Source organism: Lagopus muta, chromosome 8, assembly GCF_023343835.1.
Source record: "Lagopus muta isolate bLagMut1 chromosome 8, bLagMut1 primary, whole genome shotgun sequence".
Lineage (NCBI taxonomy): Eukaryota > Metazoa > Chordata > Aves > Galliformes > Phasianidae > Lagopus > Lagopus muta.
In genome coordinates, this window is record NC_064440.1 from 22,698,683 (window position 1) to 22,719,482 (window position 20,800).

The 20,800-nt window shown below is 35.1% G+C and overlaps 1 protein-coding gene across 1 annotated transcript in view; it reads left to right on the top strand.

The window, feature by feature from the left end:
- The window catches only part of ITGA4 (integrin subunit alpha 4), a 35,572-nt gene that overhangs the window by 10,871 nt on the left and 3,901 nt on the right, over positions 1-20,800 (top strand). The window contains exons 6-25 of the mRNA XM_048952624.1: positions 180-309; positions 1,765-1,850; positions 2,178-2,237; positions 2,322-2,459; positions 2,907-3,018; positions 4,709-4,803; positions 5,161-5,251; positions 6,347-6,392; positions 6,777-6,931; positions 8,244-8,398; positions 11,009-11,158; positions 11,746-11,822; positions 14,366-14,516; positions 15,196-15,294; positions 15,719-15,798; positions 16,150-16,236; positions 17,454-17,544; positions 18,235-18,342; positions 19,121-19,240; positions 20,558-20,677. Of these exons, the coding sequence (XP_048808581.1) occupies positions 180-309; positions 1,765-1,850; positions 2,178-2,237; positions 2,322-2,459; positions 2,907-3,018; positions 4,709-4,803; positions 5,161-5,251; positions 6,347-6,392; positions 6,777-6,931; positions 8,244-8,398; positions 11,009-11,158; positions 11,746-11,822; positions 14,366-14,516; positions 15,196-15,294; positions 15,719-15,798; positions 16,150-16,236; positions 17,454-17,544; positions 18,235-18,342; positions 19,121-19,240; positions 20,558-20,677 (2,151 nt within the window). The remainder of the gene's footprint in view (positions 1-179; positions 310-1,764; positions 1,851-2,177; positions 2,238-2,321; positions 2,460-2,906; positions 3,019-4,708; positions 4,804-5,160; positions 5,252-6,346; positions 6,393-6,776; positions 6,932-8,243; positions 8,399-11,008; positions 11,159-11,745; positions 11,823-14,365; positions 14,517-15,195; positions 15,295-15,718; positions 15,799-16,149; positions 16,237-17,453; positions 17,545-18,234; positions 18,343-19,120; positions 19,241-20,557; positions 20,678-20,800) is intronic.

Here is a 20,800-nt window from a genome sequence, read left to right on the forward strand (position 1 = left end):
AAAGGGATGAAAAATGTTGTCTATAATCTGGTGGTAATTTCTTGGTGCTGAGCCATACACATCTCCAGTGGCACTTCTCTGGATCGACAGAAGATCTAAAGGAAAGTGCTTGATTTGTTTTGCTAATTTTGTGAATGTTTAAACCTGAATAATATAGCTATGTTTTATTTTTCTTTTAGGACTTAATTATAATGGGAGCCCCTGGATCATATTATTGGACTGGTTCTGTTTTTGTATACAATACAACTGCAAATACAATCCATACTTACACAGATTCAAATAACCAAGTGAAATTTGGCAGTTATTTAGGTACTTCAAATCTTTAATACTTTATAAATATATTAATCAAATGCTTAGCTAAATAGTTGTTGTCTTGAAGTCAGTGCACAGTGCTTCTCAGCATTTGCTTTGTCAATCCCAGGAGTGACAGTTCTAAAGATGTGTTCTAATTTTGTTAAATATTATTTAATTGTAAGGTATTCTTTCTTGTATTTTTTCATGGAAGTTTTTTAGATGTTGAAGTCAATATAATATCTATCATTAAAAATGGAGAAAATGAATCAGTTTTGTGTTTTTTTTTCTTCCCACACACACTAATGTAATGTAATGCCACAGTAGGAATCTGGGCACTCTGACTATTATAGTTTCTTCTGATTTTTTTTTTGTTCTAAAGTTCATTACAATTATCAATGTTAGACTTCAGTAATACCATTATATAGATATATATATATAAATGGTTAGAGGAGGCAAATTAAGATTCATCTAATTAAGTTTAATTTTATGGTTCAATAAGCATGAACTAGGTGTTGACCTTTAAATGAGAAATTGTATTTTTCACATCTCTTACCTTAAAGTATGAAAATAAATGCTGGCTTTAAGAACATGAATTCCCAGCAGCTGTATTCAAAGATTTAAAACCCATTCTTATCTGATCCAAGATGATTTTTCCATTTTCTCTGAAAGCTGTGAAAATCAACAAAAATTCAGTAAATGCAAGAGTAGCAAAATATGTTAACTGTCTTCCCTGTTTCAAATTAGCCATAATGCATTCTGGAAGGAATAACAGTGACTGGTGTAGCTACAGCTTGTGGCATCACCATTCTGTGGCTGGATGTCTGCACCAAAATGTGGTCCTATTTGTCAAGAGCTGTCTCCACACAGACAAATACATTGTTATGTAGATTCAATTACAAAAGCTGATGCAATGTTTTCTTATTATGTAATCAAGCATTTGGTCTGATTTATTGCTATGTGGACATACACAGTAACCTGTGTGTTTGTGTGTGTGCGTATAAAAACACACACACACAAACATAAAGATGTGCACAGGCATAAGTACCCCCACATTTAATTTCTCTGCAGTCCAGTTACAACAATAGTTAGAGTGACAATTGAATAAAGTGCTTCCATGTTGCACTGTGTGCACATGTGATAGTTTGCATTGCGTTATGGACTCACTGAGCAGAATACGCAGTAACAGAAGATGTTTGCCATTTATTTTACAGACTTTTAAAGTTTGGCAGATAATTGAATCTCTGGGAAGAAATGTGTTTTTGACACTCATTTCTACTTGCTGGAGCTTACTGTTTGCATGGACGTTTTGCTTATGCTTTCTTTCTCTTTCTGTTTTCACTGCTAACTTTTATGAGGTCTGAATGTCAGACTTGTAATAATTTGTAGTGTTGACAGCTTTCATACGTCACGCTCCCATTTTTTAGTTTCTATAGCATTGACAGTATTGAATAGTGCATTTCTGTTTTGCAGGGTACTCTGTTGGAGCTGGACATTTTCTGGCATCATCTAGCACAGAAGTGATTGGAGGGGCTCCCCAACAGGAGCAGACTGGTAAAGTAAGAGATTGCTTATATTGTTGGTTTGATCAATACTCCACCACTAACCACCCATTTATTTCCCAGATTAGATTAACAGAATAAAGGCAAGTGTCAGGTAATATGATTTCTCCTAGGGAGAAAAGTTAAAGAAGGAAGGAGGTAAGACAGTCTACATAATACTGCTGTGAACTGCAATGTTAAAGGCACAGATAGGAGACAGCAAGTAGCAAGCCTTGTGATACTGCGTGTTGCCTAGATGATTCTCTAGCAAGTGCTGTAAAGAAGACAGAAGATAGTATTTCAGATTACTGTTTGCTGAGCTTCACTTTTTTCTTCTCATTTTAGGCATACATTTTTAGCATCGACAAGCAACTGAATATTCTGTTTGAACTAAGAGGTAAAAAGGTATGTCTTTTATGCTACTTTTCTGCACCTTAGAATTTCTACCATTAAAAAACTGAAGTGACAGGATTTCTTGTTTGCACACAGCTTGGTTCTTACTTTGGGGCTGCAGTTTGTGCTGTGGACCTGAATTCAGATGGTCTCTCAGACTTGCTAGTTGGTGCTCCCATGGAAAGTACCATCAGAGAAGAAGGAAGAGTTTATGTCTACATCAATTCAGGTTCTGTAAGTATTTTCTCTTCAAAATACATTGTACCTCAGTTGTTCTCATATAATAAGCTGAAAGATTTCTTCTCCCATATCATACAGGATATAGGAAGAACAACTTTAGAAACATGGTGACGATCTCAGCAGGACTCTGTAACCCACAGAGGCTAGCTATGTAGACTTTAATGCACACAGTTTTCTCAGAGTAGTAAGCTCTTGTACTCTGATGCAAACCTGCTGTTTACAGGTGTTTGCTATAGGAACTTGCTGTTCTCACTTTTAAAGAACAGCTGTATTATTTCTTCTCATTCTTATGCTAAATATTGTTAGATATCTTTGATAATGATGGCTTCTGCAGCAAGGAGCTGAGTAAGATTTTACACTGCTCCAAGCAGTTTTATTATTCTGAGGAGTTTCCCCTGGAAGAGCCTCTGTTAATGTGCCTTTGATAATATTTTCCTTCAGGAGGCAGAGATGATAGAACTGGACATAGTGCTCAGTGGGAGTGACTCATATGCAGCCAGATTTGGGGAGTCCATAGTCAATCTAGGAGACATTGATAATGATGGTTTTGAAGGTAAGTATGAAAATCAATTAAAAACAAACAAACAAACAAAAAACACTTTGGTTTGAATTCTCACTGAGCAGTGGCCTGTCACCATAAATGGGAGCATTATGAAATGTTGAGAAGATTTTGTCCCTTTGTCCTCTGTTCTTGGTCCTCTCCTGTAACCTGCAAGACTCGAAATGGTAATTTGCCTCTTACCTGGCCTAAAGCAGTCCTTTTCCTCCTTTAGCTACTGTTCCTATAACTCTTGCTAAATTCCTGTTCTTCTGTTTTGCGTTATATTCACAAATTTGCACAGAAGTTTCAAGTTTTGCCATGGAATATTTGCAAACTGCAAAGCAAAACAATAGTCAAGCATAGGGCTGAAGAACAGAGAAGTAAAAATCAATGTAATAGCAGTATAACAAAGCAGATATATGACACTGAATGTAATGTAAAATGGGCATCATAAAACTGCAGGGGGACTTGAAGCAAGTAGATTAGCTTTTGAAGGAAGCTAAACATTGGAAAGAGTAAGTGGAGACGATATTGAGAGTGACAATAGGAAAATAAATTTTCTTGTAAGAAAAACAGCTGGAAGCAAAATATAAAGAGGAATTGGGTGCTAGAAACCATTTATCTGTAGTAAGTAACAGAAAAGCACAGCAGACCCAAGATCTTCAGTGATGTAAGCTTTTTGTATCAGCCCATGAAGATAATGGCATGCACGTTGGTGTAGAATCTGACCCCCCCCTGCAAGAACATATGTTTAGCTTTAATTAGACAGCACAACTTGGCTGTCCTATTTTCATCTCACAAGTGGAGAGACGTATTTTGTGTGTTTTAGTCAGCCAAGTATGGATTCAGTCAGTGTGGATTCAATCAGAGAGCTGTTCAGCTAAACCCAGGCATCAGATTTTTGCTTTTCTTGTGATGTTGGTTTGGTGATCCATATGTTATTTGTGATTTACAGATAGTTCTATTTCTTTGTGAATGAAATTTCATCATTATTGATTTGCATGGGTGAATTTTAAGGTGCTGTAATTAATTCCCCCTTGCTTTTTGGTGAATGTCCTCTGGCTATTTGAACCCTGGAGCTTTTTGTTGATGTTTTGGTAGGGACTATTAAGGGTTGGTTTGTTTGCTTGTTGACAAACCATTTAGGGATTAAATCAAGTATGTTTAAAATATACTCCTTTGTACAGAGAACGGACTGCCTTCATTTCCTTGTTAAATGCCCATTCATTCCTCTTATCAGCTGTTAAGGACATATCACAGTAAAATACATTGTTTATTTTAGTTAATGTAATACGACCACTACTTGTGCTTCAGTCATTTAGTCCACTTGGGAACAGCAGAGTGGAGGAAAATCATAATAGTTTCAAGAACACAGGCAGTTGTTTTTTCAAGGCCACATTTTAGCTACTCTCCACAATAACCTCTTAAGGGTCAAATTCAGAATTGATAAGAACAGACTTTGCGTTGCACAAAATTAATGGCTGATTAGCTCTTATTTTCCAGAAAGGCAGTACTTCAGGCAGTCACATTACTGAGCTTGTCTGTATTGTTTCCAGTTCCCTTTATTTTTAGTGCTTGCTTTTGAATTCAGCCAAATAAATGTGCTGTGATACAGTGTGCATTGTGGTTTGGATTTCATTAACTGCATTTTGTACGCGCTTCTTAATCAACTGTTTACTGTTATAATTGTTTTTTTCCACAGATGTAGCAATTGGGGCTCCACAAGAAGATGATCTAAAAGGAGCTATTTATATATACAACGGCAGGGAAGATGGAATAACTCCATCATTTTCACAGGTATGATTTTTCAATGAAAAATCAATCAATCCATGAAAAAAACCTTAAGTTTAGATTCAAGAGGTTTTTCTCGTAATTTAACATTCAGTACTTTACAAGACTCCAGAAATGTTTACACAGACTGTGATTTATAGTCATGATATAACCTTTTCAAAAAAATAAAAATGTTTTAGAGGCCTCAGGTTTGTGGATATATCATTTACAGCAGTGGAAGAATATCACTTTTAGAGGTACAATTCCACAGGTAGACGGATGACTGCTTTCAGCAGCAGGGTGGTTGTGCTATCTACTTGCATTGGATATTGTAACACAAAAGTTACTTTCCAGAAATAATTTTCTCTTCTTTTTCCCCCTTAGAGAATACAAGGACAGCAAGTCAGTGCTTCTTTAAGCATGTTTGGACAGTCAATAGCAAGCGGTATTGACGCAGATAACAATGGTTATCAAGGTGATTTGAACAGTTGTGACTGTTTTTCATTTTAAAAGAGTACAAATTCATAGGCAACAACTTCACTGCTACTTGTTACTCTTAACAGAAGAAAATCTGTTATTAAGATGACATGATCTAGCATTTTGGGAAGAAAAGAAGTAAAGCTGAAGACATTTTTTTATGGTCATCTAACGGTTATTGAAGATGTAAAAGAAAAATATAATAGCAAGATCATAGCACCCAAGAGAAAGAAAAATTTTTACTTTTTACTGTAATCATTTCATTAGCTAATGTCACAGTGAGATAGTTTGGGTACTGGAAGCACATCTGTTGGCCAGTCTAGTGTGCTACCCTAAAAATCAATCTGGTCTTCACGTAGTCTGGATCTTGCTAGGAGTCAGTGAGCTCAGCAACACTAAGTCTGTGTGCATGGCATATATTAACCTGACTCAGGACTCATGGCTTTGGATTAGGACTGTTATGGACACAGAAGTGCTAATTTTGTGTAAAAACTCTTTGCTTTATGTATACTGTTATAATGTTCTGCCCCTATACAGGTAGATATTAAGTCAGGTCTTAATTATGTTAAAGCATAAAGTTCCCATGAAGTGTATGTTGTAGGCTCTGCTTATGTAAGCAGCTGTATGTTTTTCCTTATTACATTAGTAGTTTTCTGTTAAATTGAAATAAATTATATTTGTTCTAGCTCTACCAAATTCTATGTATAATTTTAGACATGGTTCATACGTAGTAATATAATTGAATTGTTTTGTATATGTGTATGCATACCATAGCAAAATCACAGTTTTGGGTTAAAAGAAGGCGCATCACTCCTGTTCAGCTGAATTGTATTTCAGTGTCAGCTGCTTAAACTTGGAATAAAAATCAGATCATCCCGTTACAAATATCTGTAAGTCCAGCAAATGGCCAGGGGACAAGTACTTGAGCAATCATTTTCTGTACAGAGAAGCATGCCATATGCATGCCTTCTAACAAATAAAGGACAAGTCATTTTTAAATGTTGCCAAAAGATGAGTATGCTACATAGTATTTGTACCTGAGAAGTAATTCCTGTTGACAATTCAAGCTTGTTGATCAATTTTTTTCATACAGATATAGCAGTTGGTGCATTTCTGTCTGACTCTGCTGTGGTGCTGAGGTGAGGTTACTACATTTTAGTGCTTTTAAAGACCGTGCAGTGTAACTGTACTTTGTAAAATGCAATTAAAAAAAAAATTACTAGCAGATTGTAACCTCACAATGTTTTTCTTGGTGTCCTCAACTTCAGTCATTTGGCTCCAGAATGCTATACACCTGAATCACTTAAATAAACTCTTTGATGAGAGAGAAAAAACTCTTCTGAAATTTCTTAAGGCAACAAAGACTTTGCATACAGTTACTTAGATACTTTAAAACGCAGATAACTTAAAAATGATAATACTAAAACAGAAAAATAACTGCTAGAGATTCCGTGAGATTCTGCAGAGATATTGTAAGTTATTCCTGAAGCATTTTGTGAATACTGACTCTTCTGTATTCTTAGAACAAAACCAGTGATAATTGTTGAAGCTTCCTTAAAACACCTGAAGTCAATAAATCGTACTAATTTGAACTGCATGGAAAATGACCAGCCTGCCATCTGTATGAATCTAGAGATATGCTTTACCTATACAGGACGAGAGGTACCTGGTTATATTGGTAAGCTATTTCCCATTTATGTATTCATTTGAAATGGACACTTTTGCAAAATAATGCTATTGGTATTTAATGAGTAATGGTGTTCATTGGTCTGAGTTCAGCATGAAATGAAAAACTATTAAAAAAAATGGATACCTCTTTTAGCTCCTGCAATGTCCAACCATTACTTTTGTAAAAAAAATTTTGAGTAATGGCACATCCTTACTAGGACAATTTGAGCTGTGTGCCTTGTAACAGGTAGTGATGTCAAAAAGGTGAGGAGGCATCATGGTGAGGATGAAGGTGGAATTGCAAATTGCTTACTGCATCTACAGTGTAACCTAAGAACATAGTGATAACTGGTAACTAATTGTTAGCTACCTCACTGGTTTGTGGCAACACTAAACCTTTCCTCTGGGGTTGCGTATAACCATTTCACAATATTTTCAGAGATTTTGCATTAGCACTGAAAATGGTACCATGGACACGCTATTTCTAGTAGCTAAATTAGCTTATATAATAGTGGTGTGATTAAAATTCCAGCTTGTAGCTTTGAACTGCATTGTAGTGATTTTGTTTCAGATAGTCATTTTAATACATCATTTTAATATGTTTGTGAGTGAGATAATAGGCCACAATGATTTACAAAAAATAGAGTTCTGTGAACACCTTACTTACATTGTTACATATGCTCTAAGATACAGTCACAGAATCATAGAGTCATAGAATGGCTTGGGTTGGAAGGAACCCTCTGATCACCTAGTTCCTACCCTCTGTCATGGCAGGGCTACCCCAACCAGTTCAGCAGGGCCCCATCCAATCTGCCCTTGAATGCCTCCAGGGATGGGGCACCACAGCTTTTCTGGGCAGCTGTGTCAGCACCTCACTACCCTCTGAGTAAAGAATTTTGTCCTAACGCCTAACCTACATCTTCCCTCTTTCAGTTTAGAGCCTTATCCTACTCCTGTCAGACCGTGTAAGAAGTTGGTCTCCCTCATGGTATATGAAGTCAAATTACTTAAAACTTCTGTATAAGAATATATGTTAACCTTTAGAAAAACATTCCAGAAAATACATGCAATGGTAAACTTTAAGTTCCAAGCTCCTATCTTTTAAAATTCATATTTATTATATATGATGGGCAGTCAAACTGGACTGCTCTTGCTGCATTTGAATGTAAGACTTACCAACTTAGAATGTTTAAGTGGAGCATTTTATGAGTGTATTTAAGGAGTGAGTGAAAAATGTGATTTTATCATAAATTCGTGGAAATAATGAATTCATTACATTGAAGTTTTTATAACTTTTATGTTCCTTATTTTTTATTTTGCAGAAATGTTTTATAATCTGAGTGTTGATGTGAAGAGAAAAGTGGATACACAAGCAAGATTTTATTTTTCTGCCAATGGAACATCTGACACAACCTCTGGAAGTATAAAGATTTATAGAAAAAAAAATGTCTGCAAAGGTCATCCAGCATTTATGAGGGTAATGTAATTTTCAATATGCATTGCTCTGTAAATTCATTGTTTTCTTTTGAAAACACACCTGTTGAAAAATAATTTGTTTTGTTTGCAATGGCATCACATAATTTCTGAAGTAAAATATTTGTGTTCATAACTTCCACAATTGATACCTTTTAGTTCTGTTGGTTATTCAGCTTTCTATAGGCAGGCCAGGGGGCCTGCTATCTCATCTGTCAAAGAAAATGTGCATAATAATCATCATCACATTAACAAAGTAGGAAATGAGCATTTTTTGACTTTTTTTTTCACCCTTTTATGGATGATGGATGTAGGCCAGTTTGTAGCAACTAAGTGGGTATGGTGTGACATACGTTTTCCATGGGAATAGGAAGAGCACTCGTGGGAATTCCATAAATAACTTCAGAGCTAAATGATGTGAAAAACATGCACTGTGCCTACAGACTGATCTGTATCTCCCTACTCCTCTGCTCACAAAAGTGAATCCTGTACAAATCTATGCTCTGCTGGGAATGTCAATGTCTATCTTGGACTGGATTAGTGTCATAAATGTGGTTTCCATTCTCTGTCTATAAAGTTGTAGGGACAACTTTGCTGTGGAAGGAAACTACTGGTAGAATTGCTTGAGAGGAGTAGCCACAAAGACAGCAGTGCTGGCACAGTAGTGGGCAGTTGGCAGGAGGTTCTGACTTAGAAATGAGTTAGTACAAATATAGTCAGTAAGACTCTAACACCAATAGTAGCCTCTAAGTCCCTTAGAGAAAAGAAGTGTAGTACGCATGCTTGGTATATCTCTCTGAATGATGAATGAAGGACCCATCCTAAAAGTAAGAGCTGCAGTCCAGACAAAGACAACATTTTTAAGGCCATTCTGTGAATAAGAAAAAAATACAGTGATTCAATCTGTCAAACATCTTAGAAGCTAGCCCTCTCCAGCAAAAATTTGGAGAGCACTCAAGAAGCATTTGAAGTCCTAAGGTACAATCAAACAATAAAATCTACTGGATAAAGAGGAATCACAATTTACTAAACACAGGAAAAATTAAAAATTATCTCCTGTAAGGCATTACCTAAAAAGGAAAGTAATTCTTTATAGAAATATTAAGGACAGGGTATATTTAGATGTAAGGAGAAAAAGGGTAATAAAATAATGAGCTAGCTCGCCTGGCCTTTTCTTTAAAATCCTTGAGGTAGCAATTTCATGACCTTTTAGAACAAACATCTGTTAGCATGACTGATGCAGTTGATCCTGCACAGAGGCTGGGAAATCGACATAATCTTGCACAGCTATGAAAACCTTGCATGTATTTTTGACTCTCTCTCTTTTACTCCTGTTTTGTTGATGACATCATTGGACGCTAATTCTTCACGATAAAGCTTTGAGTGGAATGGAAAGCTGGTGTTACCTCCTGGAAAATTGCCTAGATGCATCTCACCTGGTAGTTGCACCTAAATGAATGTTTCTTAAAGGAGCAGTGCAAATTGCCCACATTCTTAGAAGGGTTGTATAGACTGAGAGAGGACTGACTGACAGCTGACCTTGTACAGATTGCTGTACCAGCATCAGCATGTATTTGTGTAGGAAGAAAGATATGATTAGGCTTATCAGCTCCCATAATCTATCATTAACATCTTTTGCTCCATACAGCTCAATTTTTTTTCCAATTTTTAATTAATAGCATTAAAGCATCACCATCCACCCACTGAGGTTTCTGTAAGAAAACTTGTGTGATGCTCTTAAAATTAAGTGTAAATGTCTGTCAAGCACAGTTCTTACAAGAGACCATGTACATTTTATGTATTTTAAGTAGAGAGTAATTAATAGCCAATTAGTATACTGAAAATAATATAAAGCAGATGCAGAGAAGACCCTGTGGAAAATTATGAATTAGATTTCATGTGATTTGGTGAAAGCAAGCTTGCAGCTAAGAATTAAAGTGGTGGACATGTGAAAAGACAATCAGTGTCTATCTCTTACTGTTAGGGAATAATTTAGTCAGGTTTGCTCTTGTTAGTTCTCAGTGCTTCAAGCTGTTCAGATTTCAAAGGTAGACACTCTGAGCTCTGATCTCCAAATTCTTGCACAGTTGAGGTTTCATATGAAAACAGTGTACTTTATTGAGGAGTTTAATCTCCTTAATATGGAATTGGAAATACAAAGGCAGAAAAATAAAATGTCACTGTGAACAGATTTAGTGGTACTGGTGGAGAACCTTTGATTTAATATGGAAATCTCCATTGGTTTGTTTGACGTTATCCCACTAGTCAACTTTTTTGCTTTGAGTCTACTTTTACCTGCTTTTGTAATTCAGTAGAATAAGGCAGTATTGTTGATGGATCACTATTCAATTAGACTTCTTCTAATAAAAGAATGCATTCTGAAATGCCTGATGCTACCAATGAGTGTATTATGGTTTTCTGCATTTTTGATTAACTCTTTCATTGATGAAGACATCTGGAAAAATATTTAAATCATACGTCATAGGAAATTATTTTACGTGTGAAAAAAACAATAAGTGATCCTGTTTTACTTGGTTCTAAGGCTCCTCATAATTTCTAAAACATATGCATACGTGTCTATATGATTAACTTATTAGGTTTCCAATTTTCATAGAAAGATGTAAGGGATATCTTGACTCCTGTACATGTTGAAGCAAGCTATCATCTGGGGCAACATATTCTACAGAAAAGAGATACTCAAGACTTTTCTCCACTCCAACCTGTTCTTCAGAGGAGGAAAGAAAAAGATATTATAAAAAGCAAGGTTAGTGTGTGATGTCTTCTTTCAAATGCAGTAAATAAATATTCACATTTTAATCTTCAATGAAAAGAAGCTTCAAAATTTTGACATGCTTTGTTTTAGGAGTCACAGAATTAGAGACAGGAAGTTGCTGAATCTAGTGACAAATGATCTAAATGTGCTCTGTGGCGTACTGATAATCAAGGCACCGACACAAGCAACTCTCAGTATCTCTGGTCTCATCAGACCTGCAGTTTGATAAGTAAAGTTTGTGTAGTAGAGCTTCTCTTGCAAGAGTTACTGTTGTATCATGGAAGAGACTTCAGAGACCTCAGTTCTGGATCCTCTAAAATGCTCTGCCCTTTTAATGTACTACTTTTAAAATCAGCTGAATATGAGCCACTGGTTTAATGGTAGGAGGTTAAGCATGAGAGTGGAATGCCTCGCTGTAGATTTTGGTGCACGGAATGTGTTTGTAAAATAGCAAATCATAACCTATTCCAGGACCAAGGGCCATTAGCCAATTCTATATACATGGTAACAATGTGATACGTTCCTTTTTAAATGCCTTTTTTTCCTGTTTCTTTGGTTTTGTTTTTGGTCTTTTATAGTTTGTTTTTGCAAGAATTTGCTCCCAAGAAAATTGCTCTGCTGACTTGAGAGTTTCTGGAAAAGTTGCTTTTCCAAAGTAAGTATAGATTAGATTTTATCTAAATTGTTCATTGTTCTCTTGAATGTAATTTAAATGAATTTGCAAAATTAGACTATGAACTCCCTAAAAAATATATAGGAAAGAAAACTGAGTTTAGTTGAAGAATATTAAAACCATAAATCTTCCAGGAAATGTAACAGAAATGTACCTAATTGAAGAACTATTCTTGCATAATTAGAAGCTCATAAAGTAGCAGCAGTCTGACAAAAGTTTACACTTGTATTCGTGCTTCATACATAAGCATGCTAAGAAAAAGAGCAGATAAATTGACAATCTCAGTTACTTCTGAAGCTTTTACGAAGATGCTGTATTTGCACTGTACAAGAAAGATTCTTGAGTTTTCTACTAAGGCCTTTCAATTATAATGAGTGGTTCCTTCTCTTCCTTTGCCTAAGAATATCACCATCTTCAGTTTTATACTGCTGAGATAGTTGAGTATTCTGCAAGGTTTAGCTTCTTTTTCTGTTTATGAATTAGCTTACAGTTTCAAAAAATAATTTTGCTTTCACAATTTCACATTTTTTATTCACAGCCTGGTTTTCTTTGAGATCTCCTTTAATGTTTCAGTTTTTCTCATTCCTTCCAATTAGATAGCATGTTTAAATCTTGTAATTATGCAATATCATTAATGCACTTTCAAAGTATTTAAATAAAATTACTATCTTGAAGAATCTCTGTAACACCAAGCCGTTCTTCGAGATATATATTCACTGTCATCTTTAGAAAGTTTGAAACTGTGTATCCTCATTTGCATTCAGCATAGATATTCGTGGTTAGATTTTAAGTTTAATTTTATCTTCACAACCTTTTTTTTAAATTCAGTATTACACTTTGATGTAATAAAGTGAGCTGATTCTATGCAAAAATGAAAAAATAGTACCTGTTGTGAATCTCAGGTTGTTAGGTATTTTGTGTGAGAGTTGGATTCTCTTGTGTAGTTTATCACTTTTAAAGTTTAAAGTTAATTGTGCTTTAATCAAGATACAAGGTTTCTCTCACAGAACATCCTCAAATGACACATAACAATGACAGGTAACACATAATGCTGATTAATCACACATGGGTGATCCTGAGCACAAGCTCTTTCATCTTCATAGATTTCAGAATAAGATTACTGTATTTTTTCCTACTCTGACATGTAGCCTATAGCATGAGTCTGAAGCCCTTTCATTTTCTTAAGCTTTCAGGTTTTTTTGTTTAAGTGATCATAAACTTTTCAGAAGGAAATTATTGTGCAGCATTTATTTGTGATGCTACCAATGCGATTTTCTGAGTGCCTCAAAGATCTAAGAAAGGAAAACAGATTACAATGTACCTGCTTAGCATTAGGTACAGGTAGCAGCTTTTCAGTGTAAATAAATAGGCTAAATATCTTGATAAAGTGTGAAGTATCACCTTAAATTGCATTGTGCCCCTGGTATCTCGATTAAAAACTAGTTAGCTGTGAAGCATTAATTTATTTTGTCTAGACAGAACGCATTCATTATCCTCGAACAGCAGAGCAAACGCTTTTAGTCTTAAAAGAATGAAATCAAATAGGGATATTGATGTAATGCTTTACTTACTTGCCTAAGTCTTCTACACTATCACGTATTGTTTAAATTGCTCAGATTTTGGCCTGCTCTCTAAATTTCTAGTCCACATCATGCATTCTTTAATGAAGAATGAAATATGATTACCAGGGAAAAGCTCTGGTTCAGCTTTGTTGTTGTCCCAGATGTGCACCTGGTGCTTTTGTGTATTTCTGTGTTAAGCTGGGAGGCATCTTTGTGACAGTGTGTTGTTAATGAGCTTGGCTTTAATGCATATAAGAGGACTGAATGGTAAGCATATAACGAGTAAAATAATTTTAAAATTTAACCTAAATTTAATCAAGCTACTGTAATGTTAACATTGTGTTTCTCTTTAATTCGCTTTTGTCTTGGAACCTATCTGCTTATGCAGTGCTTTTACCTTCTGTTGCTTGTCTAAGTGCCAGCTTCTTTCCCAAAGGTGTTCAGTGACTAATGCTTTGGTTTCAAGCCAGAATATCTGATAAATGTCTATTTCTAGGCAACGCTTCTACAAGTCTTAATTAAACTTTAATGTCAAGCTGAAGTTTACTTTTAGACATTCACAGGGTGTCTGTACTTGTAACGTGATTATAGAACATCACATAGATCATAAGATAGGCATGATCACCTACCTTCCTTGTGACCTTGTCACATTGAACAGATTTTGAAATAGCACCTGAAAATAATGCAGTTGGAGCACATTGCTATTCTCTTCTTTAAGAAAAAGCCCTGTCCTGTAAAAGCCAAGGTAACACCTTTCACATTAATAGCCTCAGGCTTTCAAAGGCACAGTAATGAAGTTTTTTCGTATCTTCAGGTAAGAGGACTGAGATAACGCCTTAATGATTTCCACCTCAGCCTTTTTCAGAACCACATGAGATTAACTAAAGGAGCAGGAGAAAAAATGTTTTTGCATATAAACTATATAGGCAATTATTTTTCACTGGTACTATGATTATTTTATAGGCCTCATGATAAGAAAATGTACCTTGTTGTTGGAAGTACAAAGACGTTGTTGTTGAACGTTTCTCTGCACAATGCTGGAGATGATGCATATGAAACTGTCCTCCACATTCAGTTCCCTAAAGGCCTTTATTTCATCCGAGTTCCGGACTTGGTAAGGTCAAGAAAGTCTGCCAAACAGTAATCCTTTGATATTCTTATTTCTCAGCCAGACGTTTTCCAAATATGGTGATGAATTGTTGAGCTTCTTCAGATACTGAAAATTAACTCCTTGCACACACATTCAGAAAGCTGGCAAAACTACATCTGAAGTTCTTAGATTTCAACTTTTCTAAACCACAGAATAGGTGTGATTTATTCGATGTAGATTGCTTTGAAATCATTTCAATGAGATGTAACAATAACAAGAAAAGATTGGTTTCTAAATATATTTCTGTATGTTATTGCAACTTTTGGTCTGATCATGTTTCCAGTGATCACAAAAAACTCTTAAATTGGATCTTTTCCAGTCTTATGAATAAATCACAGACCTAATTGTTTTATTTTTCTGGTCTCTTAAAATAACATCCCACAGATCCCACAGTGCTCTGTGTAGAATGACCACTTAAACACCTCAGTTTCTCTGATGACAAACAGAACTTAAGTAATGTGATGCATTAATCAATGTAAGGATATGTGAAAGAAATCATGAATAGTACGATTATTCTGTATATTTTTGAATAGTGTTGTTATTGTGTATATTTCATCATTAGAAAACAATTTAAGTCTGTGCATGCAATTTGAAGTGTCTGAAAGTAACAGTTTTAATCATTAGTAATTTTCCTTAATTTTAGGAAGAAAAACAGATACACTGTGAAGTATTAGACAAAGATATTCATGCAGTGAAACTTGAATGCAGTATTGGTTATTTGTATGTAGATCAAAACTCAAAGGTAAGCTATGCCTAAAGTTTCTGCTTCAAAAACACTCTTAATATGTTAACAGGATTCTCAGAAAAAAAAAAAATGTTCTGCCAAATCTTTCACTCATTCCAAACTACTGTTTCTTGTAACATTGATATCTGCTTGAATATTCTCTGAATAAATTCATTAAGGGACAACATTCTTTTCATTATATATCACTTGATGGTGGTTGGCTTCCTAGACAAATAAGTTGACTAAGGCTATGAAGAATTTTTTTAGACTAGAAGACTGGAAGATGGAAAAAAAGTATTTACTTAGGCCTTAATTTTTTTTTTTTTAGAAAAAGCAAGAAAATCCAGATGAGCTTAATAAAATATTTTGATTAAAACTGTGTTAAGATATACTGGCATTTATAAAAGGATTTTGGGTGTTGGTTTTTTTTTTTGTTCTTCAGCTGGATTTCAGTTTCCCTTTGGATGCAAGCTCCTTCACAAGAGCAGACGACGACCTCAACATCATCATTAATGTTAGCTGGTAAAGTCTAATAAAAATTGCTCACTTAAAATTATTCCTAGCTTTTCAAAACATAATTGATAAAACTGAAAAGACTTACTGAAGCAAAACTGCAAGAAAGCTCATCCACTGCTAACTCTTTAGAAAAACTGAAGTTACAAAAAAAAAAAAAAATCACAAAAAACAGCTGTTTAAGCAATAAGCAGGTTTATGCCATTATAAATCTCTTCTTTTTTAGTGTCTGATGTGTTGTTAACAATAGAATGTTGGAGCTCTTAAGAAGCTGAAAGATGATTAGTATTTGTTTATAGAAATAATGTATAGCATATGATAATGCATTCTACACTAATTTTTCACTCATGGTTTTTATAGCAAAAATGAAGATGAGAACGTGTTACTGGATAACATGGTAACTGTAGCTGTACCTCTGAAGTATGAGATTGATTTAAATGCTCATGGGTAAGTCAGCTCTTGCTATCCCTGGATATCTATAAGACTGTTGTCTAATATCTCTTCTGAGTTCACAAAGCTTTTAAGCACAAGTGTGAGGTAGCTGAAAAATCCTGGAACTGAGATGGTACAGCTACCCTGGAGTCTGCCCCATGCCCTTCTAAGCTTCTGTTTCTACTGCTATAAGATGAGATCAATATCTATGGTGCTTTGAGCTTGTCTCTTAATTAACTGGTATTTCTTAAGAACTAGAATATTTTTTATAGAGTTATTTCTTTAATAAGAAGCGTAGTGCTACTATTCCATTTTCTTTAAACAAAGTTCCTTGGAAATCTGAAGAACTGGGCAGGAAGTTTACTTCAGTTTCTACAAAAAATTTGAAATACATTGTGAAGGAAGCACTGGAATTCTGAGACTTTAAAATGTGTGGTTTCTCACTTGTGTGAAAAACCCCACTGAAGGACATAATCATGCACACAAAGTCATGAAAGAATCTTGAAAACCTGCACAAATGGAGTTTTATACACTGAATGTGATAAATGAATGCTAATCTAAGAACAAAAATAGATATTCTATCAATTATTCCAGTAACAGATGGCATCAGTTACTAACTCTAACACAGTGAGTTTTGCAGCTGTATTTTACTTGACTATCCAATTAAATGTCTCAGGAAGAAAACAAAGATATATCAGATTTTTATAGCAACTTATGCCTTCTTTTCTTAATCCTCTGGAAAAAATAGTCTGGAGTTCTGAAAATGCAATCAATTTTTGAAAACTTAAGATGCAGATGAAGATAACAACTGAAAGCCCACTGTTAAGGAAATAAAAGGTGCTTCAGGTGGATGCTGAAGAGAAGAACCATCATTTCTCACACCATTGTTCATTATGTTCTGTTGATGCTTTTTCAGTGTGAAACTAGATTGTGATGTTGTGTATGCCTCAGACTCCTTGGTTTACAGGGACCATGCTCTGGGTTTGTTGTGGCACATTCACAGAAAATAGTTTTTGGTGAGCTTTTGTGACCTTTTCTGATTTATCTGCCTTGAGTAGAAATAGTAAAATGGTAGATTTCTACTTAGTGTTCCTGGCTTTACCTAACTAAAAGCTTGAGTTATTCCCTTTTTTTTTTTTTTTTTTTTTTTGCATCAGCTCTGTAAGACATCTCAGAGAAAAAAGTTATGCTAATGGTATATATCAAATCCATTAACTTCTAAACTGTTGTAGATTTGTAACACCAGCTTCATTTGTTTATGGAACAAATGAGAATGAAGCATCAGTTACGTGTATGGAGGAGAATATCAACTTCACTTTCCATGTAAGTGCTTTTCTTTGTTACTCTATTATCCTTGGTTTGAAGAGTAATGTTTAGATTATCAGTGTATATTAAAACCAACTTGCATGGTCAGTAAGTTTTTTTTACAAGTACAAGGGCAAAAAGCAATTTTTAAGCATTAGGTGATGGAAAGTGGTTGTTAATCACTCTTGGAACACTTTTTTTGCACCTGGGCAATGTTCCACTGAATGATCAAACAGGATGATACTTACAGACACAAGATTGAAAGTGGTAGAGCAGTTCTGACTTTCCATTTCTGCTATTCAGAAACAGTTATTAAAAATTATCTTATGCAAATGAAACTAGGAGCTACTTACAAGAGAATCAGTAGGTATCAAGATTTGTCTCCAATGGACTAAAAATCAGGAAACAGACATAAGTCTCTTACTTTTTCCTGGAGAGCAGTATGTATAACCTCGGGGCAGTCATCACAGATAGGCACCACTTACTCACTGGGTTCAGGGAAACAAAGTATTCTGTAATCCTGTAGAATGAATTAAGCAACCTTTATAAACGTTAAAGCTCCTAGGAGAATCCAGTTTCATTTTCATGACAGCATAACAATGTAGGACCTATCCTGTTCTGTGAAGTTCATGTGTCCATACACATGTATTTGTTACTTGAATAGCTACCTTGAATCAGAGCTTTAAACATAACATTCCTCCCCACAAGGTTATCAATGCAGGACCAAGCATGGCTCCAAATATAAACTTAGAGTTAATGATACCTAATGCTTTTCCACCCCATGACTTCAAATTATTCAACGTTATGGATATCAAGGTAAGCACACATTATTTAATATTTTACTATATCTCTGTGAATTCAGTGAATACCAGAAGCGTTGCAGGACTTAGGTACTAAGCATGCATTCCATTTTTATTCCGGTCTTTCAATCCTAACTAATACCTTAGTTCTTAGTAGAGTGCCACTGAGTTCAGTTAATCCATCTGTGCGAAGCCTGATCTTTGGCATGCATTTGTGTTTTGTTTGTTTTTTTTTTTCCCTCAATTCACTCCTGCTATTAAGCAGCAAAGTGTGTGGTTTTTTTTTTAATTTGAAAAAAAAGGAATTTCTGCATTGAACTGCTTGAAGACTTTAGTCCATCCATCAGCCTTAGTTATTTCATATCAAAACAGAAAGTTTGTTGTTATGCAGAACATACAGTGCACATTCCTTCCTTTGTAAAACATTAATATTCATCAGTTAAAAAATTATCAGCTAAAATAGGGTACAACAGATGCCTCATGTCTACCATGTCTTTATATATGCCTACAGTTATTGACTTAAATGAGCACAGAGTAACTCCAAGACCCTTTCTGGCTTATTATATTTTCTTCTCCAAGTGCTCTGTATAATTCACCATAACAGGGAAGTGCAGAAGTATGTTAACTATAGTGAAGCAGGTTGGATAGGGCTAGGATGATCTTCAGCTCCATATATTCAATAAACCTAAAATTAAATGCTATCTTTTTCTGAGCTTCTTGCTTTTTAAGAACTCTGTCTTCCATCAATTATTTGATACTCAAAATCAAGCAGTGATTGTTATTTTTATTTCCAGACAACAGTTGGAGAATGCTCCTACAATGAATATCCCAGAAACTGTAATGCAGTAGAAAAAACTGAAAACATATTGAGGGATGTTGTCACTTTCTTTTCAAAGCCTGCTAAAAGACAAATGGTAAGATCTATCTTTTAGCATCGCTAGGAAATGAATGAGTCTTAAGATGGTGGTATATATCTTAAATAATGAGGTTTCCAGTGCAGGCTTCCAAGCATTGGTGCTGGGACCTGTAATACATTTGACATAGTTGTGATTTAGTGAAAGAGGTGAGAACTGAGGGGAGAAGGTTGATTAACATCATTTCAATGTTGGTATGAATGATAATCACCTACAACAAACTGCAGAGGCGTTATTTAACTGAATGAGTGGGCAAACTGAACAGCAGATGAAATTTGATGACAAACTAAGAATTATGCATACAGGAAAAAGTACTTACATGAAGTATGCAGATAAATGTTCACTACCTTTTTCAACAGCAAAAAACATCACCAAAGGCAAGCAGTATTTATGGTGGAACTTCTTACTGAGGGATGTTCTGAATGCTAAAAATATAAGTGAGTTCCAAGAGAGGTTATAGAAGTTAATGGGACTGAAAGTCATTGAATATTACTGAATAAACAAAATCATTTCTGGCTCAGGAAGCTCACTACTAAATATAGTTGGAAGACTGAGGACATCACATGTGTCTGGCCTGTTCAGCTTTATCCCTGTTGGAGTTCAAATACTTGATTGTGTAGTCCAAACCAGAATGAATGTTCTAGTGTTACATTTTGAAGGGTTTGTTCTCACTTGAAATCTCAGTGTCCTAGAGCTTGATAATAAAGTATAGCTTTAATACTCTCTTTTAAAAGAAACTTGACCTATTTAAATATTTTTATGTGAGGTTTTAAGCAAGCACATTACAGGAATATCAAAGACTTCTCAAGAGTAACCCTGTGCTGAAGTATCAAAAATATTTCTTTCAAATGAGGACTTAGGCATTGAGGTCTTGGACAAAAAATACAATCATGTGAAGGCTTGCTTTTCTTTCTTCTTCAGAATTGAGGGAAGTAGCGCAAGCTATAGCTGAATAGTTTTATATTTCTGATGCCAGGTATCATAAAGCCATTGCCATATCTCATTTCTGAAATACCTGTAAAGCCATCCATACAGCCAACTCGCTACAATTGTTATTTTTCTCTAAAAAGAACAATATTCTAAGAAAAATGACCTGTTGCATTCTATAAAAATTAGGTTGTTGCCTTGTACTGTTTCTTCATCACCAATGATGAACAATTCATGGGTTGAAAATGAGAGGTGTCAGCTGAAAGCTACAACCCCTGACCTTTCAAGAACAAACATGGAGCTTTTGTTTTACTCATTCCCTGAGTGTCTCTAACATTAAGGATATACAGCGGATAAACTCAAGCTTTTATCTTTCCCTCCCCTCTACAGTACTGTATGAAAAATGACAGCCTTTGCTTACAAATACATTGCAAGCTTGGAAACATGGAAAATGGAAAAGAAGCAACCATTCAGTTGCACCTGGAAGCTACTCCTTCGCTTCTAGAAATGGTAAGACATGAATTTTTCATACTTGAGAGTCATATTTCAAGGCTTACTTGTATTATTCTCTCCATCTAATTTCTAGATATTAATATTAGAACCTAACAAAAATAGATACTACATATTCTCAGT